The sequence below is a fragment of the Chiloscyllium plagiosum genome, unplaced genomic scaffold, assembly GCF_037043375.1.
Source record: "Chiloscyllium plagiosum isolate Xiang-an unplaced genomic scaffold, Cpla_swu_hap1 HiC_scaffold_4, whole genome shotgun sequence".
NCBI lineage: Eukaryota > Metazoa > Chordata > Chondrichthyes > Orectolobiformes > Hemiscylliidae > Chiloscyllium > Chiloscyllium plagiosum.
In genome coordinates this window covers 140616004-140643860 of record NW_028270142.1, presented here as the reverse complement: position 1 = coordinate 140643860, position 27857 = coordinate 140616004, and the positions used below count along the sequence as shown (strand labels likewise).

The window sequence follows — 27857 nt, the reverse complement described above, 5'->3', positions numbered from 1 at the left end:
AGGAAGTAATCTTTTAGCAACATAATCCAGCCAAAAATATCATGGAAAAAGCTAAAGATTGAACAATTCCACTTGCAGAAATTTGTAAAACATGCATTCAAGAGGCAATGTGCTGATTTCAGCTCTAAGAAAGAACATTAGCTGGCTGCTACACACACTCTCCAACCACTTGCTGTGATTACCAAATATTAACTTACGTGATTAATTAAAAGCTACGAAGGCATGAGAGAGGATGCAGAAAAGGTTTTTGAGAAAGGTTCCAGGGATGTGGAACTTCAGAGAAACATAGGAGATAGGAGCAGGAGTAGGCCATTTGGCCCTTCAAGCCTGCTAGGCCATTCAATATGATCATAATCGATCATCAAACTCAATCCCTAATCCCACCATCCTCCATATCCCTTGATTCCTTTAGTCAGGTAAACTATATCTACCTTCTTCTTGAAAATAAAATGTTTTAGCTTGACCACTTCTTGTGGTAAAATGAATTCCGTAGACTCAGTCCCTAGGTGAAGAAATCTTTCCTCATCACAATCCTGAAATGTTTAATCCTTACCCTTAAACTATGATACCTGATTCTGAACATCCCCACCATCTGGACCATCCTTCTTGCATCTTGAATGGTTCACTCTTCCTTCACTCCCAACAACAATTAACCTCTGCCTTCAGCCCCACAGCACCTTCCTTGCAACCGCCGAAGGTGTAGCACCTGCACATTTCTCTCCTCCCTCCCCAGCATCCAAGGGCTCTAACACACCTTCCAGGTAAAGCAGCACTCTACTTGCGCTTCTCACAATTGAGTCTACTGCATTCGCTGCTCACAATGTGGTCTCCTGTACATTGGGGAAACGAAGTGTAGACTGGGTGACTGCTTCACAGAATACGTACGTTCTGCCCGCAAAAACGAACCTGAGCTTCCAGTTGCCTGCCACCCCAACACCCCACCCTGTCCCCTGGCCAACATCTCTGTCTCAGGCTTGCTGCAGTGTTCCAGTGAAGCTCACAGCAAGCTGGAAGAACAGCACCTCATTTTCTGCTTGGGGACCCTGCAGCCCTCTGGACTGAATATCAAGTTCAATAATTTCAGGGCTTGAGCTCTCCCATGTCCCAGCCACCTACCCCACAAATCACATAGTCTGCCATTATACAAAACCCATTGTTAGCCACTAACAGTCTCCACTAACAGCTACTCAGCCTACCAGCCACATGGTTATCCATTCCTTCATCTATCCAACTGTTCTTCTCTCGCTTTAGACTTTATTCCCAATCACCTATCGTTTACTCCTATCGATGGAGTAGATAGGGAGAAATTGTTCTCATGGGTGAAAGGAACAGGACAAAGAGAATGCAGATTTAAGAAATAAAAGAAGGAAATAGTAACATAGGGGGATATATTCTCACACAACAAGTAGTTAGAATCTGGAATGCAGAGGCAGGTTCAATCTAGGACTTCAAGAGGGAATTCACTTATTGTCTGATAAGGAAGACTGAGCAGAGTTACAGGGAGACTGGCATGAGGTGCGTTACTCATTTTGAGAGTAGTCACAGGCAAGATGGGTCAAATGGCCTCCCTCTGTGCTGGAACATTAAATTTCAATTTCAGTTACAATGAATTTCAAACCGAGGGGCACACTTTAAGGTGAGAGGAGAAATATTTGAAAAAGACATGAGGGACAGTTTTTTTTATACAGAGTTGTTAGTCCAGAGGAAGTGGTGGGTGCAGCTTCCCCCCTTGTATATTTTAGTTTTGGGCTCAATATCTAATTTGAAGCACCTACGTCTGCCCAAAATCTTCGGTTATGTCTCACCTCCATCATCTTTCGCCTAATGAAAGCAAACCAATGTAGAGGGTCTGTCTCGACACCTAATCTCATACAATAGAATTGTAAAAAGGCTATTTTTGTTTCTATGGACATTTGCAGATCTTAACTGTGTTTCACAATCAGACGTATACCGTACCATTTGCCTCGGTTTGTTTACCATGCATAACTAGCCACACAGCTGGATTTCAAGGGAAAGCTGGTGAAAGCAGAGATCATATTAAATAAAATCAGAATAAATAATCATAATAAATAATCAGAAGATTTAGACACTCAGATTCATACACTGGTTGAAGAGCCTTAGCTATAGCTGATAGGAAAAGACAAATAGGAGGCATTGGCAACAGTTACAACATCACAAAGACATTTGGATAAGTTCATGAATAAGAAATGTTCAGAGGGGTATAGCAGGTAGGGTGGGACTGGTTTGGTTTGGATTATGGTCGGCATAGACTGGTTGGGCCGAAGGGTCTGTTTCCATGCTGTATGACTCAGATTCATAGAAACCCCACAGTGTGGAAGCAGGCCAGTCGATCCATTGCGTCCACACTGACCCTCTGAAGAGCATTCCAGTCAGATCCAACCCTGCTCCATTATCCTTGTAAACCTACACTTCCCGTGGCCAATCCACCTTAACCAGCACAAGTTTGGACTGTGGGAGGAAACCGGAGCACCCAGAGGAAACTCATGCAGACATGGGGAGAATGTGCAAACTCCACACAGACAGTGGTCCAAGGTTGGAATTAAACCTGGGTCCCTGTCAGTGTGAGGCAGCCATGTTAACCACTGAGCCACCGTGCTGCCCTTAATCTATAACACTTCTCTGCCTCTGATCAGAAAGTGATAGTGCAACATGTGTCTAAGCTTTCAAGTACATCTGGTACTTTTCTGATTCTCTTGTGACCTTTTCCTGCTATTACATACAGGACAGAGATTACCTGAGGTATCATTTCTCATTCATCGTCTGAGCTTTGACCCAGCTCTGATGCCCCATTATCAGAGCATTGTGAATCTAAGACTCACTCTCGGACATGGGTACATAATCTGCAGAACTCTGCCCCTGCAGTACTGAGGAATTGCAGCATTAGTGGATATACAATTGACATTTAGCAGATTTTGTTGATGGCACCAATCTATGTGCCTTTCGACTGCTTTGATATATGGACCAAATAAGTGGATTTCTGTCTGACTAGATCTTGATGCGTATAAAAACATTCCTTTGTTTAATCCATAATAGGGATGTGGCTACGCCCCTTCCTGATGAAGGGCTTATGCCTGAAATGTCGATTCTCCTGCTCCTTGGATGTTGCCTGACCTGCTGTGCTTTTCCAGCAACACACTTTCGACATGTGGCTAGGCCAACATTTAAGTCGAACTGTAAGAGAAGGAGAAGGTGGTGGTTAGCTGCTATCCAGTGGATATATTGGACCAGATGTTGCCAGTGTTGACTGACTACAGAGATCCACCACAAGGTCACTTATCGCAGTCTGAAGAAAGTTATTCTAGCATTGCATAAACTTTGATAAGACAGCCGGACTTTTATCTGCTGAAGAAAATATTGCATTGGGAAGGTTTGATTCAAGCAATTCCAATGTCTGAGATTATAATATCGAGACAAAACTCTCTACATTGGGTTGCTTTGATTAGGGGAAAATTGATGGAGGTGAGACATAACCCAAGATTTTGAAGATTACTCAGAAATGTAGATAGAAGTTTGTGCTTCAAATTAAATATTGAGCCTAAAACTAAAATATATGAGTGGGGAGGCTGCAGAAGGATTTGGATAGGCTAGGAGAGTGGGCAAAGAAGGGGCAGATGGAATACAATGTGGGAAAATGTGAGGTCATGCACGCTGTTAAGAAGAATAGAGGCATGAGTCGACAGTGAAGCCTCATTCCTGATGAAGGGCTTATGCCCGAAACGTCAATTCTCCTGTTCCTTGGATGCTGCCTGACCTGCTGTGCTTTTCCAGCACCACACTCTCAACTCTAATCTCCAGCATCTGCAGTCCTCCCTTTCTCCCAGTATGGAGGCATGGACTATTTTCTAAATGGGGAGAAAATTCAGAAGTCTGAAGTGCAAAGAGACATGGGAGTTCTAGTCCAGGATTCTCTCAAGGTAAACTTGCAGGTTGAGTCAGTAGTTAGGAATGTAAATGCAATGATGGCATTTATTTTGAGAGGACTTGAATATAAAAGCAGGGATGTACTTCTGAGACTCCATATCACTCTGGTCAGACCACATTTGGAGTATTGTGTGCAGTTTTGGGCCCCATATCTCAGGAAGGATTTGGATAGGCTAGGAGAGTGGCCCTGCATTGTGTTCAGAGGAGGTTCACGAGAATGGTCCCAGGAATGAAAAGCTTAACATATGAGGACTCTGGGTCTATACTTGATGGAGTTTAGAAGGATGAGGGGGGATCTAACTGAAACATACAGAATGGCCTGGACAGAGTAGTTTTTTTAAAATTAGAATTTAGAATCCCTACAGTGTGGAAACAGGCCATTTTGGCCCAACAAGTCCACACTGACCCTCCAAAGACCCATTTTCCTGTCCTATTATTTTACATTTCCCCTGACTAATGTACCTAATCTACACATCCCTGCACACTATGGGCAATTTAGCATGGCTAATTCACCTAACCTGTACATCTTTGGATTATGGGAGGAAACAGGAGCACCCGGAGGAAACCTGCACAGTTGTCCAAGGCTGTAATCAAACCCAGGTCCCTGATGCTGTGAGGCAGCAGTGCTAACATTGAGCCACCATACCACCCCATAACCGTGTTGGGAAGATGTTTCCATTGGTAGAGAGAATAGGACCCTCAGGCACAGCCTTAGAGTAAAGGAAAGACCTTTTAGAATAGAGATAAGGAGAAACTTCTTCAGCCAGAGAGTGGTCAATCTATGGAATTAATTCCACAGAAGGCTGTGGAGGCCAGGTCATACAGTATAATTAAGACGGAGATAGATAGGTTCTTGAGTATCAAGGGGATCGAGGGTTATTGGGAGAAAGCACGAGGATGGGGTTGAGAAAATTATCAGCCATGATTGAACGGCAGAACAGACTTGAGGGGCTGAATGGCCTAATTTCTGCTCCTCTGTCTTATGGTCTTGACAATTTCAAACAAAACAAAATACCAACATTTTTATAGTGCTCAGTTTGTTTGACACTGAACCCAGGTAGTTATTAGTGCCTTTTAAAAAGGGGGGAGCAAATGTGTGGGTAAGAGAAGGATTCTGGTGTTTAAAAAAGAACACAATAGGGATGATCGATCGAACATTGTGTGGTATTTAGTGGTTCCTGAACTGGACGTTTGTAATATTCTTACCAAATTAAGACCATAATGTTAAGACCTGAAGAGCAATTCAGAACGCTAAAGGAACTCTCAGTCTACGGAGAGAGGAACAAGGTTGATGTTACACACAAACAAGGAACAATAGTCAGCCCCTTGGCCCTTCGAGTCTTCACCATTTAACAAGACCGTGTTTGGTCTGATTTTAATCTCAACTCTACATTCTGACATATTCATCTTTCATCCCTGAGATTCTGTCTATCTCTGCCTTAAAAGTATTTAGAGATTCTGCATCAATATCTTTTGGAATCCCAAAGACTCACAACCTTCTGAGAGAAAATAATGTTTCCTCATCTCTGTTTTAAATGGGCGGCCCTTAATTTTTAAACTATAATACCCCACCCCTAGTTTTAGAAGAATTCCAAGATGCCTCATCTTCAGAACCCAATCTTTATTATCTTTTGTAAGCACTAATGTACGAGAGATGCCCATTATAAAGTAACACCTCCTTAACCAAGTACCATGGCTTCAATCTTGCTCCTCTGAATAGGTTCACAAATGATTCCCTGGTTGGTGCCCACTACATGCATTCAACTAAATACTTGTAATAGACAAGTTACACTGAATGGCACACCTCTCCGAGCTCCTATCCTTTAATCATTCCTTATGCAAACTCACATATTATTTCTGAATATTCTCCCACCCAAATAAAACAATTTTAAAGTTATATGTTCCATAGTCAGAATATTCCTCTAAATCTGAGTACTTTTACACTCAACTCTACCACTTCAAACCCCCTCCCACTCTCCCAAGGACATGCAAGTCCTGGTCCACCTCCACTGCCAAGTCCTAGTCATCCAACAACTGGAAGAAGAACGCATTATCTTCCGCCTTGGGACCCTTCAACCACACAGCATCAACGTAGCCTTCACCAGTTTCCAAATCTCCCCTCCACCCACCTCATCACAGATCCAACTCTCTAACTTGGCACCACCCTCTTGAACTGTCCTACCAGTACATCTTTCTTCCCAACTATCCGCTCCACCTTCACACTGACCTAGCACTATCACCCCCCCCCCCGCATCTACCTAGCGCCTTCCCAGCTACCTCCCCCCAACTCCATCCCCACCCTCCTAATTATTTCTCAGCCCCCTTCCCACCAACCCCCCCACCCCCACCCCCACCCCCGCCTACATTCCTGATGAAGAGCTAATGCCAGAAACGTCAACTCTCCTGCTCCTCAGATGCTGCCTGCCCTGCTGTGCTTTTCCAGCACTACACTCTCTACTCTGATCTCCAGCATCTGCAGTCCTCAAACTCTCCTGCTTTTATACTCAGACATACAAGCCACATAAGTGGATTTCTGTTTGACTAGATTTTGATGTGAGTGAATGCCCAGAATAAATGAACAAATATTCCTTTTTTAATGGGATGATAGATTAACGGGGAGGGCGACTTGGAGTGGATGTGCTTTCACTTGTCAGATTATGAATGGGAACAGACCAGAAATGTTACTGCACCTTTCTCAGATCAAATAACACCTTTCTGTACATTTTGAACTGGAGTCTCTTCCTGCTTTTTACAAAGTGCAATTTTATTCTTCGTACCTGTCATGACAGGAGGATTTTCTTCTTTAGGATTTGAAAATATTTATATATATATAAATATTAGAAGGTGCCAAAAAAAATTAACAGTCAATGGATTAAACTGCTGTTTCAGGACTTGGAATCAACACAGTCCCATAGAATAATATTGTCATTGGCTGGATTTAGGTATTTTCTACTCTGGGTAACTGGACTCTCTTACAGTCATTATATTCCTGTGTCAGGATGTAAAGATCAATGGTGTCTGACTGACTATGATGCTTTTAACAAATTGGAATCTACATCAAATGGTAGCAGTGATTTATCCATCAGTGCTGGGATTGTAAAATTATGCAGAAGAAAACTTCTCTGTGGAGCTGAAAATCAAACCTGGAAACATTAGAAATCAAAAACATAGCTGCTTGTAATATAGTTGGGTTCTTTCAGAGGGGAGTCAATCTGTGGAATTCTTTACCACAAAGGGCTGTCAAGGTTAGGTTATCAAGTACATTCAAGGTTGAGACAGACAGACTTTTAATCAGGAAGGGGAGTTGAGGGTTATGGGGAATAGGTAGGAAATTGGAGTTGAGGATTATAACTTCAGCTGTAATCTCATTGAATGGCAGAGCAGACTTGATGGGCTGATTGGCCTAATTATGCTCTTATTGTCTTATGGTCTGATGGCTCTCAGAGTGATTTGTGTGCAGCAAACACCACCTACATTCTCACACAGGACCTGGCTCTCTGACGGGAAAGGAATTTGTTCACATCTTGCACCATTGCCATGGAGGGAGATATTATGTCAATGAGTTTGGAGAAGATTTGTAGCTCAGGTTGAGGATGTAAGTTTGCTCGCTGAGCTGGAAGGTTCATTTTCAGACATTTCGTCACCATAATAGGTAACATTGTCAGTGAGCCTCCGGTGAAGCACTGATGTTATGACCCACTTTCTGTTTATGTCAATATTGTGTCAATATTAAAAAGTATAAAATGTGTGTTCAGAGATGTGGCTCTTGGATTGGGCTCTTCAGCCACACAAGAGCTCACAGAATCAAAGTCTACCTGCTGGTCAGAGATTAACCTGCTACGATGGGCAGTGAATAGTTCCTGCTGTAGCTCTATCCACCCTTTTTACCTACTGTATAAAATGGTGTTCCTTTTGTACATTTGGTTTCTTCTGTCCCTGATGAATGCAAGATGGAAAGCTTTGAATTTGTCGAACTCTTAAAATAAAATCAATGGAAAAGTGGAATGGAAGCAGATCACAGAATTCATACAGTTCAGAAGGAGGATGCACAGTGAAACTGGTCAGTACCCAAAGGGGACCAGTTTCAGCAGAAATCTTTCATGGTCTGTTGAAAATTGACTTATAGCCAATTTCTATTCCCTTAATAGGAATATAAAAATTGTTAGATAAAGATCAGGGTCATCTTGTTCGTGTACAGTTAGTCTCATGATACAAGAAAAGGATTGTTGACTAAATGAAAACAGTCAATCTTTACCAATTAGTCTACAACAGAAAGATGTAAATAAACCTTGTTTTCGTTATGAGTTCATCAGCTCTGATAATCTCTCACCAGATCTCAAGGCATTTTTTCAGACTCCAGATCCAATCTTCTACCAGAGTCTCTATCACATGACTAGAGAGGTCACATTCATGTTTCAGCATACGGGGCCTTGGTGAAGCCAGACCTTGAGTATTGTGTGCAGTTTTGGTCTTCCAGTCTGAGGAAGGACATTCCTGCTATTGAGGGAGCCCAGTGAGGTTCACCAGACTGATTCCCAGGATGGCAGGAATGACATATGAGGAAAGACTGGATCGACTGGACTTGTATTCACTGGAATTTAGAAAATGAGGTGGGATTTCACAGAAACACATAAAATCCTGATGGAACGGGACAGGCCAGATGCATGAAGAATGTTCCCAGTGCTGGGGAAGTCCAGAACTAGGGGTCACAGAATAGAGTCATAGAGCCATAGAGATATACAGCATGGAAACAGAACCTTCAGTCCAACTTGTCCATGCCAACCAGTTTTCCCAACCAAATCTAGTCCCATTTGCCATTACCCAGCCCACATCCCTCCAAATCGTTTCTATTCATATACCCATCCAGATGCCTTTTAAATGTTGCAATTGTACCAGCCTCCACCACTTCCTCTGGCAGCTCATTCCATACATGCACCACCCACTGTGTGAAAAAGTTGCCCCTTAGGTCTCTTCTATATCTTTCCCCTCACCCTAAACCTATGCCCTCTAGTTCTGGATTCCCCAACCCGAGGGAAAAGACTCTGTCTATTTATCCTATCCATGCTCCTCATGATTTTATAAACCTCTATAAGGTCACCCCTCAGCCTCTGACGCTCCAGGGAAAACAGCCCCAGCTAATTCAGCCTCTCCCTATAGCTCAAATCCTCCAACCCTAGCAACATCCTTGTAAATCTTTTCTGAATCCTTTCAAGTTTCACAACATCTCTTTGATAGGAAGGAGACCAGAATTGCACGCAATATTCCAAAAGTGGCCTAACCAATGTCCTGCACAGTCACAAGACCTCCCAACTCCTGTACTCAATACTCTGACTAATAAAGGAAAGCATACCAAATGCCTTCTTCACTATCCTATCTACCTATGACTGTACTTTCAAGGAATTATGAACCTGCACTCCAAGGTCTCTTTGTCCAGCAACACACCCCAGGACATTACCATTAAGTGTATAAATTCTGCTCTGATTTGCTTTTCCAAAATGCAGCACCGCACATTTATCTAAACTCCATATGCCACTCCTCAGCCCATTGGCCCGTCTGATCAAGATCCCATTGTAATCTGAGGTAACCTTCTTCGCTGTCCACTAACACCTCCAATTTTGGTGTCATCTGCAAACTTACTAACCAAACCTCTTATACTCACCTCCAAATCAATGATGAAAAGCAGTGGACTCAGCACCGATCCTTGTGGCACACCACTGGTCACAGGCCTCCAGTCTGAAAAACAACCCTCCACCACCACCCTCTGTCTTCTACCTTTGAGCAAGTTCTGTATCTAAATGGCTAGTTCTCCCTGTATTCCATGAGATCTAACCTGGCTAATTAGTCTCCCATGGGGAATCTTGTCAAATGCCTTACTGAAGTCCATATGGATCATGTCTACCTCTCTGCCCTCATCAATCCTCTTTGTTACTTCTTCAAAAAACGCAATCAAGTTCATGAGACATGATTTCCCACACACAAAATCATGCTGACTATCCCTAATCAGTCCTTGCCTTTCCAAATACATGTAAATCCTGTCCCTCAGGATTCCCTCTATCAACTTGCCCACCACTGACATCAGGCTCACTGGTCTATTGTTCCCTGGCTTTTCCTTATCACCTTTCTTAAATAGTGACACCATGTTAGCCAACCTCCAGCACCTCACCTGTGACTATCAATGATACAAATATCTCAGCAAGGGGGTCAGAGTTCTAGGATACACCTGATCAGATCGTGGGGATTTATCCACTTTTATATGTATCAAGACATCCAGCACATCCTCCTCTGTAATATGGACATTTTTCAAGTACCACCATCTATTTACCCATATTCTATATCTTCATATCCTTCTCCACAGTAAACATTGAAGCAAAATACTCATTGAGCATCTCCCCCATCTCCTGCGGCTCCACACATAGGCTGCCTTGCTGACCTTTGAGGGGAAGGTGAGGACTGCAGATGCTGGAGATCAGATTCAAGAGTGTGGTGTTGGAAAAGCACAGCCAGTCAGGCAGCATCCAAGCAGCAGGAGAATTGAAGTTTCGGGCAAAAGCCCTTCATCAGGAAGTCTTGCTGCTTGGATGCTGCCTGACCTACTGCACTTTTCCAGCACCACGCTCTCGACCCTGATCTTTGAGGGGCCCTATTCTCTCCTGAATTACCCTTTTGTCCTTAATGTATTGATAAAATCCTTTTGGATTCTCCTTTACCCTATTTGCCAAAGCTATCTCATGTTCCCCTTCTGCCCTCCTGATTTCCCTCTTAAGTATACTCCCACTGCCTTTATACTCTTCTGAGGATTCATTTGATCTCCCATGTCATATGCTTCCTTCTTTTTCTTAACCAAAACCTCGGTTTCTCTAGTCATCCAGTTTTCCCTATACTTACCAGCCTTTCCTTTCACCCGAACAGGAATATACTTTCTCTGGACTCTCATTATCTCATTTCTGAAGGCTTCCCATTTTCCAGCCATCCCTTTACTTGCGAACATCTGCCCCCAACCAGCTTTTGAAAGTTCTTGCCAAATACCATCAAAATTAGCCTTTCTCCAGTTTAGGACTTCAACTTTTAGATCTGGTCCATCCTCTTCCAACACTATTTTAAAGCTAATAGAAGGATGGTCCCCAGTCCCAAAGTGCTCCCCCACTGACACCTCAGTCACCTGCCTTGCCTTATTTCCCAAGAGTAGGTCAAGTTTTGCACCTTCTCTAGTAGATACATCCACATATTGAATCAAAATATTTTCTTGTCCACAATTAACAAATTCTTCACCATCTAAACTCTTAACACTATGGCAGTCCCAGTCTATATTTGAAAAGTTAAAATCCCCTACCATTACCACCCTATTATTCTTACAGATAGCTGAGATCTCCTTACAAATTTGTTTCTCAATTTCCCTCTGACTATTAAGGGGTCTATAATACAATCCCAATAAGGCGATCGTCCCTTTCTTATTTCTCAGTTCCACCCAAATAACTTCACTGGATGTATTCCCAGGAATATCCTCCCTAGGTACAGCAGTAATGCTATAGGTTTAAGGTGAGAGGGGAGAGATTTAAAAGGGTCCTATGGGGCAACTTTTTCACACAGAGGATGGTGCATGTCTGGAATGAGCTGCCATAGGAAGTGGTGGAGGCTGGTACAATAACAGCATTTAAGAGTGATCTGAATGGGTATATGAATAGGAAAGGTTTAGATGGATATAGACCAAATGCTGGCAAATTGGACTAGATTAATTTAAGGTATCTGGTCAGCATGGATGCGTTGGACTGAAGGTCTGTTTCTGTGCTGAACATCTCTATTACTTTGTGACATGCAGACAAACATGGATACACATCAAAAAAGCATTGGTATTATGAATGAAGGGAAAGACTAGGAAGGCTGATTTATAGACCCTGTCCACAGAATTAGTTGAGATGATCTTTTTGGCTGTCAGGCTATGCTGTCGCCAATTTCTCTTCTCCCAATGTACTTCACTTCCTTTCAGAAGGCACACAGTGACTGGATCACAAATTTATAATGCCTCTTACTTATTGGCGAAAAGTCTCAGCTTACAGTAAATGGTAAGGGAAAATAGATTGGCTAACTTCAGGCTTTAGGGTTTTTTAACCACAGAGACAACGACGGCACCTTCCTTCCTGGATGTTCAAAGCCTTCTGGCTATCTCATTCACACCCACAAGCTGTTCAGTTCCCCAGGAGCCAATCACATGGTTGTTGGCAGGCAGAAATGTTTTATTATTGACAACGGGTCACATTCTGCAGACCAATCAGCTATACGTTGCTGGCTGAATTTCCATTCATACACAGGCCCCTGGATCCAGCTCATCTGTAACTAAACGTCCCCTCAACTCTCAACTGCTTGAACAAGAAGCTATATAAACAGCCTTTACAATGAGTATCAGGTGCTTTTAAAAAGCACAGCAATCCTTCCTTGCTCTTTGATTTTAAAAACAGTTCTTTTTCATTTTCAGTCCATAATCAAAAATGCAGAAAAATGCAATGGTATGGTCTTTATAATCCATTTTAGAGTTTTGTGTTGTCAGCAAACTTGGAAATATTGAACTTGATTTCCTCATTAAGATTGTAACTATCTGGGGCTCAAACACTGATGCCTCACTTGCCCTCGACTCTGAGAAAGGCCCATTCATTTCCTGCTCCTTATTTACTAGGATAGTCTGTGATAGGGTGTAAGTCAAGAGAAATGAAATGAAAATAGGGTAACTAGTGGAAGGGAGTGGTAACAGGACAAGGAAAGAAACAGAAGCTTGGGGAGGGGAAAGGTGGAGGTAGGGGAGCTTGGACAATCTCTGAGAAAGGAGATGGCTTCCATGGTTTGAGACAGTGACTGAGGGAAGACAGGTAGGCCCCAGGATGTGGACCATCCAAGGTACCAGTTGGGAATTCCCCGTCCTAACACCAATCGGAACATCCTCCATTTGCAGAGATCTAGTGTGGTCTTCTCCCTCCATCACCAGGACATGCTGCCAGGAAAACCATAAAGTCTGTGGGCCTGACAGGAATTCCTGAGGTGTACAACAACCACATTCTCATCCACATTAACAAATGTCACAGCTTGACAAACAAAGCGTAAAATGTTGGAAGCACTTTGATCGCTTCTTCTGTGTTATCTTGTCCTCCATTGGATCAAAGCTGAGCAGATATGGACACTCTGTCGGTTTAGAAATTTGAACTAAGACGTCAATCTCTTGTATTTTCCAGGCCTACCTAATTGGCTGCGTCTGGAACTGCTACAGATACATCAATGGCAGACGGTCAGCAGATGTTTTAGTCTACGTCACCAATGACACTGCGGTAAGTGTAAAATTCAATGCTTTCATTTCTTTTCACTTTATCCTCTTCTCTGGGAAAAGATTTGTTCAACACCACCCTCTTGTTGACCTGAAGGTGCAGGAAATCACATCGGGTGTAGTCCTTTTTGCTATCTAATTGTTGAATGGATGCTACACAATTCCTCAGGCTGTACTTTGAAAGGACGGGATGGATGAATAGATTCCATATCCTGACTTGCTCCTATGGTGGTGGCATTTTGAACTGTGAGTACTCAGGAACCAAATCAGTGGTGCTAAGTGTCACCAGGAGCTACCTACTTAGCATTAGAGGTAAAAAGGGGAAGGCAGCCATCTTGAAGCCTGCTGCTGCCTTTTTGAAGAGAGCAGACAGAATCCTCAAAAAGCGAGCAGCATAAACACTTGGATGCACATCCAGGCAGCCACTAACTATATAAATACAGTGGCTACAAGACCAGGTCAGAGGCTAGGAATTCTGTAGCAAGTGTTTCACCACCTGACTCCCCAAAACATGCCTACCATCTACAAGGCACAAGTCAGGAGTGTGATGGAATACTACCCACTTGCCTGGATGGATGCAGCTCCAACAACACTCAAGAAGCTCAACACCATCCAGGGCAAAGCAGCCCACTTTATCGGCACATCTACAAATATCCATTCTGTTGACCACCGTCGCTCAGTAGCAGCAGTGTGTACCATCTACAAGATGCACTGCAGAAATTCATCAAGGCTCCTCAGACAGCACCTTGCAAACTCACAACCACTTCCATCTAGAAGGTCAAGGGCAGCAGATACATGGGAACACCACCCCCTGCAAGTTCCCCTCCAGGCCGCTCAACATCCTGACTTGGAAATATATCATCATTCCCTCAGTGTCGCTGGGTCAAAATCCTGGAATTCCCTCTCTAAGGGCATTGTGGGTCTACCTACAGCACATGGACTGCAGCGGTTCAAGAAGGCAGCTCACCCCCACCTTCTCAAGGGGCAACTAGGGATGGGCAATAAATACTGGGCCCATTCAATGACTGAATAAGGCAACTTTAGAGCAAGTCATTGCTTTATAAAGATTCAGCATAATAATCTTGATTTTGTATTTGATGTGCCTATTTCTACAGCTCAGGATTCCATTTCACCACTTACTAACCTGCTTTGCCACCTTCAATGATTGAGTACACTCAATGGTTCATCAAAAAGAGACAGGACAGTTTCCTACTCCATTATTGATCAGTATCCAGTCTCCTATTACATAGACAGATAATAACACTGGATACCCTCATTGTGAGGGCTTTCAGACAAACTGACCTATAATGTGAGACAGTTTGATTATTGTCCTTCTCTTATTTCAGTGAGAGCTCATAATTAAATTTAATCATTCAAAAAAAGCAGCAATTTTGTTCGAAAGGGAGGATAGAAATTTGGCACCTGAACCCTTTCCACCTCAAAGGCTTCCACTTTTAGTTTTACGACTGGTGGAGCAGGGTGTGGACAACCAATCTGATATTAGGAAAAGGTTCATTCATTTCAAATATTATAATTAGGGGGTATGTCCCTATTTGACAAGGATTCCATTTTAACCTACGTCGTCAGGAAACACAAGTGAAATGAGACAAGACGGGCCAAATTCAATTCGTAAACGTCTTTACAGCACTGCTTGAGGGTCACAAGGAAGAGGGAGTTTGTCCTCCAGTCCAGCAAGTTAGTCTGAAAATCTCCCCATTCCTCCATCACCCTCACAACCATAGACATCCACCACCCCTTCCCCAAACCAGCACCAGTGGCTCACCAAACAGACAGTGTAGGATGTTGGTAAGACCTTACCTTCCAGGTTTTCTGTGTCATACTTGTCCTTTCCCAACTCCAACCCTGTCATCCCACCCCCTTTTTATGGAATGCACCTCAGAGATGAATCACTCCTGCCACCTCTCCTTTCCAACAGTACGAATGAGAATGCTTTTCAGTTCCACCATTCTGCCCAATGTTGTCAAGCCATGTTTACTGCGATTGTCATTGCCCCCTCCCACCAATACCTATCTTTATTCCCTACCCGTCTCCTCTATCTGTCTCCCTGACAAGAGTATGAGACTTAAAGTGTTCTATTCACAACCTTAGTCTTCTATTTATCCCAGAGTAAATATCTGGCCACATCTTTGTCCTGCAACTGAAACGGCTATTTCCATCTCTATAACATCCTCATAGTTCGCCTCTGCCTCAGCTCCCCTGCTCCTGAATCCCTTATCCGTTCCTTCGTTAACTCTGGAATTGATTATTCAAACCCACTCCTGGTCTGCCTCACAAATTCCACCCTCTGTAAACATTCCAAACTTTGACCCAGTGTCTCCTTACTGTGTGCAGTACCCTTCCCCACCAGATGAGGGTGCATGTCCTTCTCTGAAGAACATTAGTACGTTCCAGGGGTTTTTATAACAATCGATGATACTTTCAGAGTCATCATTACTGTGAGAAAAGTTTTCTTTGAGATTAATTAACTGAATTTAATTTCTGCTGGCTGTCAGGGTGGGATTTGAACCTGTGTCTCCAGATCATAGGATCCCTACAGAGTGGAAGCAGACCATTTGACCCATCAATCCACACCGACTCTCCAAAGAGCATCCTACCCAGAATCAGCTCCCCCACCCAATCCCTGCAACCCTGCATTTCCCAATGGCTAACCCACCTAGCCTGCACGTCCCTGGACACTATGGGAAATTTCCCATGGACAATCTACCTAAGACCATAAGACATAGGAGCGGAAGTAAGGCCATTCGGCCTATCGAGTCCACTGCACAAGTTTGGACTATGGGAGGAAACCCATGAAGACACGGGGAGAATGTGCAAACTCCACACAGACAGTCACACAAAGGTGGAATCGATCCCGGGTCCCTGGCACTGTGAGGCAGCAGTGCTACCCACTGAGCCGCCATACCACCTGTTAGCTCATTGGCCTGTGCTAGTCCAATGAGAATACCATTATTGCACCTTCTCCCTGAAATTTGGGAATGGTATGTTGGTGTTAGAGTGTAGGAGTGGTGAAGAGGGTTAGACAGCCTCACTCGAGGATAAGATTGACCTAGAGATGTTAGGGTCCAAGGACACTGTGTGTCCACCTACAGGATGTGGACTGTAGTGGTTCAAGAGGCAGCTCATCCCCACCCTCTCAAGGGGCAACTAGGGACGGGCAATAAATGATGGTCCAGCCAGCGACCCCGCATTCTGTGAACGATAAAGGAAAATAGAAGATGGTTGACCCACTGTTGGCGAAGCCATCTTGAATAAAGAGAGAAAGGAAACATCTTTGGACAGGTTAAAAAGGTCACTTTATTATATCATAAAAATGGTAAGATGGAAATGTTTTTAGAAAAGATCATATCTTTTGAATCTGTTCAGCAGGTCAGAATGTAACAAGGTGAGTACAGAATTATTTATTATTAATTATTCCTGGAATCAGCTGCTAGCTTACTCGTCTTCCAATTTTAACTACCTTTTGCCCACCTAAGGGGTGCTGGAACCTCCCATCTGATTGTATGTCCCTCAGAGCAGCTCTGATAAGGGAATGAGCAGCATCAAAGCCTCTCACACCTGCACACACACACAACATGGGTGCTGGGGAAAAAATAAGCACTACCGCAGTTAGGCAGTAGTGTGGGGGGTTTCAAAAAAAAAGGAGTGTTAGAGGTTCTGTCACTCTGAGAGCTGGCTCTGAGGGAGCTGGACCAGTGTGTGTGCACAAAAGAAAAATCAAAGCCTCTCACAATATAACCCCTACTCCACCCTGTGTTTTACTGCCAGCCATTGCCACTACTCATTGCTTAAATAACTTCCACAGAAACCAAAATTTAAAGGCATACATTCATAAGGTTAAAACTCACACAACACCAGGTTATAGTCCAACAGGTTTAATTGGAAGCTCTAGCTTTCGGAGCGCCCGCTCCTTTATCAGATAGTTGTGGTGTATAATCACCTGATGAAGGAGCAGCGCTCCGAAAGCTAGTGCTTCTGAATAAACCTGTTGGATTATAACCTGATGTTGTGTCATTTTTAACTTTGTACACACCAGTCCAATACCAGCATCTCTAAACCATAAATTCATAAGGACTTCAAATTGCTACTTCACCAGATACATTGAAACAGGTCAGTGGATGTGATCAGTGCTGGCTGTCAGAGTATGCTTTCATTGTGGTTATGTGATATTAAGATGCAGAGGGTTAATTTGAAAGAAAGCAAAGCGAAACTTGCATTTATGTGGCACCTTGCATAACCACTGAAGGTTGCAAAGAACTTTGAAGCAATTCTAATACTTTTGAAATGCGGTCACGGTTGTGATGTGGGAAAAACAGCAACCAATTTCCACACAACGACCTCCCATATAAAGGGACATGACAATTATCCGCTATTCTATTTGTTTGCAGTGTCGATTGAGGGATGAGTATTGAGCAGGACAACATTGCATTCAGTTATTGGTGTAGATGAATGATCCGAAATGGAGACAGGGTTTTAGGTTAGATTAGATTTCCTACAGTGTGGAAACAGGCCCTTCGACCCAACCAGCCCTCCGAAGAGTAACCCACCCAGACTCATTTCTCCCTGACTAATACATCTAACACTATGGGCAATTTAACATGGCTAATTCACCTGACCTGCACATCTTTGGACTATGGGAGGAAACCCATGCAGACACGAGGAGAATGTGCAAACTCCATACAGACAGTCGCCCAAGGCTGGAATTGAACCTGGGACCCTGGCGCTGTGAGGCAGCAGTGTTAACCAATGTGCCACTGTGCAAACCACTGTGCCACCCCAAGGGATGTGGAGTTTTAGAGGGTTTTAAAGGGGGTTTGGCAGAGCTGGGGACAGGGATGAGGAAAGTGGCTGGGCTGGGGAAAGATGTCTTTGCAAGAGAGCAAAGGAGATCGAATTCTTCATTTAATTAGTTTTTAATCTTTAATTAGTTGACTGAAACAGATATAATGTACTGAGCATTTAGTGCCATTGTTTATTTTATTAATAATTAATTTTGGTTGGCAACTAAGTGAATATTATAAACACAAGCTAGCTCCTGATATGGACACAGTTTCTCTCAGTTTCATCAATTTACTTATAAGGCAGTCGCTCTGAATAATACACAGCAGTTCAATTACATGCCTGAATGTCATTGTATATGAAGAGAGAACTGACCTAACAATATAATTGCAACTTACCAGAGCCTTATCTTGATGATGAAGTTAAAGATGGTGGTGGAGTAACATCCCATGGCCAGAAATGCAGAGATTAGATTAGATTCCCTACAGTGTGGAAACAGGCTCTTCAGCCCAACACCAACTCTCCAAAGAGTAACCCACCCCCCTCTGACTAACACACTTCACCTGCATATCTTTGGAATGTGGGAGGAAACCCATGCAGACACGGGGAGAACATGCAAACGCCACACAGACAGATGCCCAAGGCTGGAATTGAACCTGGGACTATAAGGCAGCAGTGCTAACCACTGAGCCACCATGCTATCTACTTAAAGCCCTGGCAACAAGGACTCAAATTCATCCCCCACCCCACTCCGACCACCTCTCTACCCCAAGACACTTGTGGAATTTAAATTCAATTAATGAAAGAGAAACCTGAAAATGAAAGTTGGTCTCAGTAACCGAACAATAGATATAGGAGCAGGAGTAGGCCATTCAGCCTTTCCAGTGGTGACAATGGAATTATCATCGACTGTTGTAAAAAAACCCATCTGGTCCACTCATGCCTTTCAGGGAAGGCAATCTGTCATCCTTACCTGGGCTGGTCTACTCGTGACTCCAGACCCACAGAGGCGTGGTTTACTCTTAACTGCCCTCTGAAATGACCGAGGAAGCCATTCAGTTCAAGGGAGAATAGCGATGGGCAACAAAGGCAAGGACCACAAATAACCAAAGCATAAAGGACAAGAACAGGGGGGTGGTAATGGCCTACTGGTATTATTGCTGGGCTATTAATTCAGAGATCCAGGTAATATTCCAGAGACTGGGCTCGAATCCCACTATGACAGATGGTGGATTTTGAATTCAATAAAAAACTGGAATTAAGATTCTAATGACGATCATGAATTGCCAATTGTTGGGAAAAACTCATCTGGTTCACTAACGTCCTTTAGGGAAGGAAACTGCCATCCTTACCCCATCTGGTCTACATGTGACTCCAGACCCATGGCAATGTGGTTGCTTCTTAACTGCCCTCTGGGTAATTAGGGATGGACAATAAATGTTGCCCTAGTTAGTGACACTGTCATCCCGTGAATGAATGATACAAAGCAGTGTGCAGTCTTTCTCTGTCTGAACTCTTTTGACTAGTCAGTGAGACTATTTGGTGTGAGGAGACAGAAGCACAATATGCAATGTGACAGGTATCCAATAGGCTGTGAGGCCTCAACGTTTCCCTTTCGCTGAGACTGTGCTGCCAGGGGATAGGACTAGTGCAGGCACCAATGGGCAGAATGGCCTTTTGCTGTTCTGTAACTATTCTGCGATTCTTGCAAATTTCCACAGTCATCACAGTTTCCACAGTCATCACTGTGCCACCGTGCCACCGTGTGGGTGGCACGGTGGCACAGTGGTTAGCACTGCTGCCTCACAGCGCCAGAGACCCGGGTTCAATTCCCGCCTCAGGCGACTGACTGTGTGGAGTTTGCACATTCTCCCCGTGTCTGCGTGGGTTTCCTCCGGGTGCTCCGGTTTCCTCCCACAGTCCAAAAATGTGCAGGTCAGGTGAATTGGCCATGCTAAATTGTCCGTAGTGTTAGGTAAGGGGTAAATGTAGGGGTATGGGTGGGTTACGCTTCGGCGGGTCGGTGTGGACTTGTTGGGCCGAAGGGCCTGTTTCCACACTGTAATGTAATCTAATCTAATCTAATTAATAACAGGCGACCATGCCCTCTTCTTGCTGAATGTGTAAAGATGTTGAAACAATCTTCTCTCAATGCATCTTGCGTCTCACTCACGGCATGTGGATTAATGCTTCAAGCACACATCAGACAGTCTTTATCCAGCTCGGAGCCAGGCTGCCTGTATTAATGTTGGGGCTTGAGTACTCGAGCAGGCAGGTAGCAAGGGAGGATATTGATTGCAACTCGTGGTTTGGATTGAGGTGTGAAAGACAAATGGGTTCAGTTTCCAGCCTTTAGCTCCAAGAGTACCTTCCCATTTGTACCCTGAGAACATTGTCAGAATAAATAGTGCCACTGTATATATCGAACCATTGAGAGACAGTCAACCAACAGCAAGATGGGAACAACAAAAGTAGAAGGGGCGATATTGCCATTGGAGTATACTTTCTACATCCCACAATTTCAAGAAAGATCTGCTTGGTGTTTCATTCTTTAATATAAAACACACTCAAGAAAGAAGGGCTCGGTGGCTAAATCTTTCTGATTGGTGGGTTTTCACTTACAGTCATAGAGTCCTACAGCACAGAGACAGGCCCTTTGGTCCATGCCGACCAAAATGTCCATCCACACTAATCCATTTCGCTGCACTTGGCGAAACCTTTCTAAACATTTCCTATCCATGTATTTGTTCAAATGCCTTTTAAATGTTATTAATGTACCAGTCTCAAACATTTCCGCTGGCACCTCATTCCATATGCATAAAAAAGTTGTCTCTCATGTTCCCTTTTATTCTTTTCCCTCTAACCTTAAACTGATGCCCTCTAGTCCTTGATTCCCTAACCCTGGGAAAAGACTGAGTACATTCATCCTATCCATGCCTCCCATGACCTAATCCACTTCAATAAGATTCAATCTCCTACCGTCTAAAGAAAAAAGTCCTAGCTTGTCCAACCTCTCCCAATATCTCAGACCATTGAGTCCTGGCAACGTCCTTGTAAGTTTCTCCTACACTCTTTCCAGTTTAATAACATCCTTCCTACAAGAAGGTAACCAAAATTGAACACAATACTCCAAGTGCAGACTCACCAATGTCATAGTCATAGAGTCATAGAGATGTACAGCATGGAAACAGACCCTTCGGTCCAACCCATCCATGCCGACCGGATATCCCATCCCAATCTATTCCCACCTGCAAGCACCTGGCCCATATTCCTCCAAACCCTTCCTATTCATATACCCATCCAAATGCCTCTTAAATGTTGCAATTGTACCAGCCTCCACCGCATCCTCTGGCAGCTCATTCCATACACATACCACCCTCTGTGTGAAAAAGTTGCCCCTTAGGTCTCTTTTATATCTTTCCCCTCTCACCCTAAACCTATGCCCTCTAGTTCTGGACTCCCCGACCCCAGGGAAAAGACTTTGCCTATTAATCCTATCCATGCCCCTCATAATTTTGTAAACGTCTATAAGGTCACCCCTCAGCCTCTGATGCTCCAGGGAAAACAGCCCCAGCCTGTTCAGCCTCTCCCTGTAGCTCAGATCCTCCAACCCTGGCAACATCCTTGTAGATCTTTTCTGAACCCTTTCAAGTTTCACAACATCTTTCCGATAGGAAGGAGACCACAATTGCACGCAATATTCCAACAGTGGCCTAACCAATGTCCTGTACAGCAGCAACACGATTTCCCAACTCCTGTACTCAATACTCTGACCAATAAAGGAAAGCATACCAAACGCCTTCTTCACTATCCTATCTACCTGCGATTCCACTTTCAAGGAGATATGAACCTGCACTCCAAGGTCTCTTTGTTCAGCAACACTCCCTAGGACCTTACCATTAAGTGTATAAGTCCTGCAAAGATTTGCTTTCCCAAAATGCAGCTCCTCGCATTTATCTGAATTAAACTTCATCTGCCACTTCTCAGCCCATTGGCCCATCTGGTCAAGATCCTGTTGTAATTTGAGGTAACCCTCTTCGCTGTCCACTACACCTCCAATTTTGGTGTCATCTGCAAACTTACTAACTGTACCTCTTATGCTCGCATCCAAATCATTTATGTAAATGACAAAAAGTAGAGGGCCCAGTACCGATCCTTGTGGCACTCCACTGGTCACAGGCCTCCAGTCTGAAAAACAACCATCCACCACCACCCTCTGTCTACTCCCTTTGAGCCAGTTCTGGATCCAAGTGGCTAGTTCTCCCTGTATTCCATGAGATCTAACTTTGCTAATCAGTCTCCCATGGGGAACCTTGTCGAACGCCTTACTGAAGTCCATATAGATCACATCTACTGCTCTGCCCTCATCAATCCTCTTTGTTACTTCTTCAAAAACCTCAATCAAGTTTGTAAGACATGATTTCCCATGCACAAAGCCATGTTGACTATCCCAAATCAGTCCTTGCCTTTCCACATACATGTACATCCTGTCCCTCAGGATTCCCTCCAACAACTTGCCCACCACCGAGGTCAGGCTCACCGGTCTATAGTTCCCTGGCTTGTCTCTACCGCCCTTCTTAAACAGTGGCACCACGTTTGCCAACCTCCAGTCTTCCTGCACCTCACCTGTGACTATCAATGATAAAAATATCTCTAGATTCCCACAGAGTTCTCGGGTACACCTGATCAGGTCCTGGGGATTTATTCACTTTTAACCGTTTCAAGACATCCAGCACTTCCTACAACCACAACATAACTTCCCAACTTTGATACTCAGTGTCCTGACTGATGAAGGCCAGTGGGCCAAAGGCCTTGTTCACTGCTCTGTCTACCTGGGACTCCACTTTCAGAGAACCGTGCACACAAACTCCAAGGTCCTTCTGCTCAACCATACTCCCTTGAGCCCCTACCATTCACCCTGAAACACCTACCTTGATTTGACTTTCCAAAATGCAACTTCTCTCCATTTGCCATTTCTGGGCCCTCTCACTGAGTTGGTCACCCAGATTAACATTCTAGGGTCACAGATTTCGAACTTCTCCTCATGGTGGATGAATTCAGTAAAGTCTGGAATCAAATTGCAGTTCGGGAACGTGAATGCCCTTCTCCACTATGCCAGCACAAGTATCTCACTGACCAATCAAACAGAAGGCTGACCTAGTCATGCACATGGAATCACACCTTACAGACAATGTCCCAGACACCAGCATCACCATCCCTGTCCCACCAGCAGGACAAACCCAGCAGAGTTGGCAGCAGCACTGGGGTACGGTCAGGTGAGAGCTGCTGTGCGAGGCCTCAACATTGACTCCGGATGCATTCGGTCACATTTGGGTAATGTAATCACCTCCTGGTGATTATCACGTCTTGTCCTCTTTTTGCTGATGACCTGGAATTGATCATTGCCTGGCGAATGTTTTTGCTACTTGTCAGCCCATGCCTGGATATTGTCCAGATCTTGTCGCATTTGAACCCGGACTGCTTTAGTGTCTGAGGAGTCGCGAATGGTGCTGAACACTCTGCAATCATCGGTGAACATCCCCACTTCTGACTTTATGATGGAGGGAAGGTGATTGATGAAGCAGCTGAAGGTGGTTGGGCTGAGGATGCTACCCTGAGGGACTCCTGCAGAGATGCCCTGGAGCTGAGATGATTGGCCTCAGAAACATGAGCACAAAAATCAAAGCAGATACATCAGAGCCAAGGGGGATATATTGCCTGAGAGGCTGTCTTTCAGATGAGATGTCAAACCAAGATTCTGCCCACTCTCTGGGGTGGAGTACATTGACACTATTTGGAAAAATCTCCCCTCTGATCTATCACCTCCATCCTCACCCCCATTCACCTATTGTACTCTTTGCTACCTTCCCCAACCCTCCTCTCTGATCTATCACCTCCATCCCCACCCCCATTCATCTATTGTACTCTTTGCTACCTTCCCCCACCCTCCTTTCTGATCTATCACCTCCATCCCCACCCCCATTCACCTATTGTACTCTTTGCTACCTTCTCCCCAGTCCCACCTCCCCCCATTTATCTCCCCACTCTGGAGGCTTCCTGCCTCCATTCCTGATGAAGGGCTTTTGCCCGAAATGTTGATTTTCCTGCTCCTCAGATGCTGCCTGACCTGCTGTGCTTTTCCAGCGCCACTCTGATCTAAACTCTGGTTTCCAGCATCTGCAGTCCTCACTTTTGCCCAGTTTCCCTTAAGTAAGCCCTATCTTTCAACAAAAGTCACTTTCTTCTTTATTTCCCTACTGGATGTGAGCATTGCTGCTGAGTTCAATGTTTCTTGCCTAACCTTAATTGCCTTTGAGAAGGTGATCAACCTGCCATCTTGAATGGTTGCAGTCACAGTGCTGTTAGAGAAGGGGCTGTGAGTTATTGTTTCACTGACAGTGAAGAAACAGTGATGTAGTTCCAACAGCGTGCCTGGCTTGGAGGGGAACTTATGGAGATTCTGATTTGACATGATTGGATTTATTACTGTCGCAGAGAGATATAGTGAAAAGTATTGTTTTGTGTGCTATCCAGACCAATCATACTTTGCATAAGTACATCAGGGTAATATAACAGAATGCAGTATATACTGTTACAGTTATAGAGAAGGTGCAGAGAGAGATCAACTCTATTGTACAAGAGGTCTGTTCATAAGTCTGATAACAGTGGGGACGAAGATATTCTTAAATCTGTTGGTCCATGTTTCCAAACTTCCATCTTCTGCCTGATGGAAGAGGTGGAAGAGAGTTTAATGGGAGTGGGAGGGGTCTTTGATTATATTGGCTGCTTCCTGAGGCAGTGGGACATGTTGACAAAGTCAATGGAAGAAAGGCTGGTTTTTGTGATGGACTGGGCTGCGTTCACAACTCTCTGTAATTTCTTGTGGTCTTGGGCAGAGCAGTTCCCGTACCGAGCTGAAATGCATCCTGATAGGAGGTTTTCTGTGGTGCATCTATAAAAATTGATAAGGGTGATTGTAGACATGCCGAATGTCCTTAGCCTCCTGAGGAAGTAGAGGCGTTGGTGCGCTTTCTTGATTTAAGTGTTGATCGTACAGATCTGCTGCCTTTGTCCTTCTCGGTGGGAAGGGTCAAGGGTTTGGAAGTAGCTGTGCAGGGATTGGCTAGCTGAGTTCTCACATTGCTGTTTGTAGGAGCAAAATGGCCACCCCCTTTCCTGCATTACAATAAATTTCAGGAAGCACTGAAAGATTGGAAGGAGCTTGGGGGTGTCTTGGGGTTGTGAAAGGTGCTATAAAACTCTCAGCTTATCCTTTGTCTTTCAGTCAGAGTAATTAGGATAAATCACCGCTGAGTTCCTCGGCCAACATTTCTGTATCGGGCCTACTCAGAGGTTCAGTGCAAGTTGGAAGGACAGCATCTCATTTTCTGCTTGGGGATCCTCAAGCCTTCAGGACTCAATATCGAGATCAATAATTTTGAAGACTGAACACTTTCTTCCATGTCCTTTACCCATGCCCACACCCCAGGCCCTGTCATCACATGGGCTGCTTTCAGCGTGGCCAACCCATCCTCACCTCTTCATTGTCCCCATTAGCAGTTTTCTTCCTCCCTGGCTTACTATCAAACATTCCCTTGACTGCCTGCCTCTCTGTTTCTGGGCTCTGTCGCCACCTATCCACTCACTCCTTCCCATCTCTCCGTCCCCACAATCCCCTGCCAACAAATTCAATACTACCTTTTCCCAGCTACAGTCTCTTCTGGAACTTGAAATGTTAACTCTGTTTTTTCTCTCTCCACTGTGTCGGGTTTCTCCAGCACTTTCCGTTTTTTGTAATTAGGATGGTGTCGTGGTGAGGCACCTGCAAGTTGGAACACATGAACTATCTTTTTGACATAAACCGTCTTGTTATCTTTCTTTTAGATCCTTTTGCCACCCAGTGATGAAGCTGTAACGATGCCTACCAAAGGTCCACCTCCACCTTATATGTCAGCTTAAAGACCACAAGAACAACCACCACCCACACAAGGATTGAAACAATCTTTACATGCACACTGACCGACCAACAACTATTTCAAACCTTTCCTGAAGAAGGGCTTATGCTCGAAACGTCGATTCTCCTGTTCCCTGGATGCTGCCTGACCTGCTGCGCTTTTCCAGCAACACATTTTCAGCTCTGATCTCCAGCATCTGCAGACCTCACTTTCTCCTCAACTATTTCAAACATACTTGTATTCCATTGTGAAAAACATTTGCATTATCCTGGGAGTGAAACTTTCTAGAAACATGATTTGTTTTTTGTTATTGGGTATTTTGGGTATAGCTGTCAGGAGTAAGATTCAAGAGCATTGATTTGCATTTTATTCATTTGTTGTAATGTTTAAAATGAGAACTTGCCACTTAACATTGGTTATAAATCCCAGTCACTAAAATCTCAGAGATTATTGTACTCAGTTAAAAACACAAGTATGATTGAGGAAATAAACCACATTCAGTGTTTAACAGAGAACCAGGTTTATCGGTAGGTAACTCTGAGCACTTTCTCTAATTGTTGTTGTGGTTTAAAATAGATTATATTTTGTTAGTAAAAGCTGTGCTTACATACATTCCTTTTCAACCTTGTCCTTCGCCTGAGGTATGGTGACCCTCAGATTAAACTCACCACTAGTCATCTCTCTCCTATGAGAATCCAGACCTATGCTCCTCTGAGACTATGGAGACTTGACCTTTACAGCAATGTAACTGTTCTACAAAAAGATACAATTATTGACCTTCTAATGATTATCAGACAAGGGTAACATTTCATTGCATCAAGGCCACTCAGTTCTAACTCTTTGAAAAGATGCTATCCCACTCCCTGTTTTTTCCCCAATAGCCTTGGAAATTTCTTTCTCTTCAAATAATTATCCAATTTCCTTTTAAAAAGTTATTATTATGGTAATTAAACTATTATCATTTGCTCGGCAAAAGTGAGGACGCAGATGCTGGAAATCAGAGTCGAGAATAGAGTGGTGCTGGAAAAGCACAGCAGGTCAGGCAGCATCCAAGGAGCAGGAAAATCGACGTTTCAGGCAAAAATCCTTCATCATGAAGGGCTTTTGCCCGAAACATCGATTTTCCTGCTCCTTGGTTGCTGCCTGACCTGCCATGCTTTTCCAGCACCACTCTAATCTAGACTATTATCAGTTGCTCATCAGGGATCGATTAACTCTGTAGATTCATTTATTTAAAACAGTAAAACATATTATAATCTATAAACCAGATATTAGAGCAATCAGCTAATTTCTATTTGTGTAGCTTCCAAAACCACAGCAGACTCACTGACAGAGTCACAATGTTGACCCAAAATGTTAACTCTCATTTCTCTCCATGCTGCCAGACCTACTGAGCTTTTCCGGCGATTTCTGTTTCTGTTCCTGAAATAACTGCACTAAGGCTGGTATCCCATCCCCAAGTCACCCTTTATTTAAGTATTCACGGTACACTGGCTGTGGCCAGCCAACTCAGAGTCAGTCCCTGAACTGAGGAGATTCTAAATCCCCTGTTTTTTTTTCTAACATCGGTAGTGCTATCTCCTGGTTTTTAAAAATTTTATTAAACAATACACAGTTTACAAAACAATTAACATTAACAGCTGTATACAGAGAAACAGCAATTTTACAAGGGAGAGGGGCAGCAAAGCCAGGCCCCAAACCCTAACGTTCAACCAGTTTACAGGGAGATGAGGATAAACCTGAAATCCCACTTTTCATCATTACAAAACAGTAAGTACATATAAGACAGTCCAGTTACATAATAAACAGTGCATATAATACAGACCCCCAGCAGCCCAGCAAGCCACCCATCCCTC

General features: G+C 43.9%; 1 protein-coding gene across 1 annotated transcript in view; it reads left to right on the top strand.

Moving 5' to 3' along the window:
• The window catches only part of laptm4b (lysosomal protein transmembrane 4 beta), a 51264-nt gene extending 24221 nt beyond the window's left edge, over positions 1 to 27043 (top strand). Inside the window, exons 6-7 of the mRNA XM_043687647.2 lie at positions 13161 to 13253; positions 25931 to 27043. Of these exons, the coding sequence (XP_043543582.1) occupies positions 13161 to 13253; positions 25931 to 26005 (168 nt within the window). The 3' untranslated portion in view covers positions 26006 to 27043. The remainder of the gene's footprint in view (positions 1 to 13160; positions 13254 to 25930) is intronic.
• The last annotated feature ends 814 nt before the right edge of the window (positions 27044 to 27857 follow it).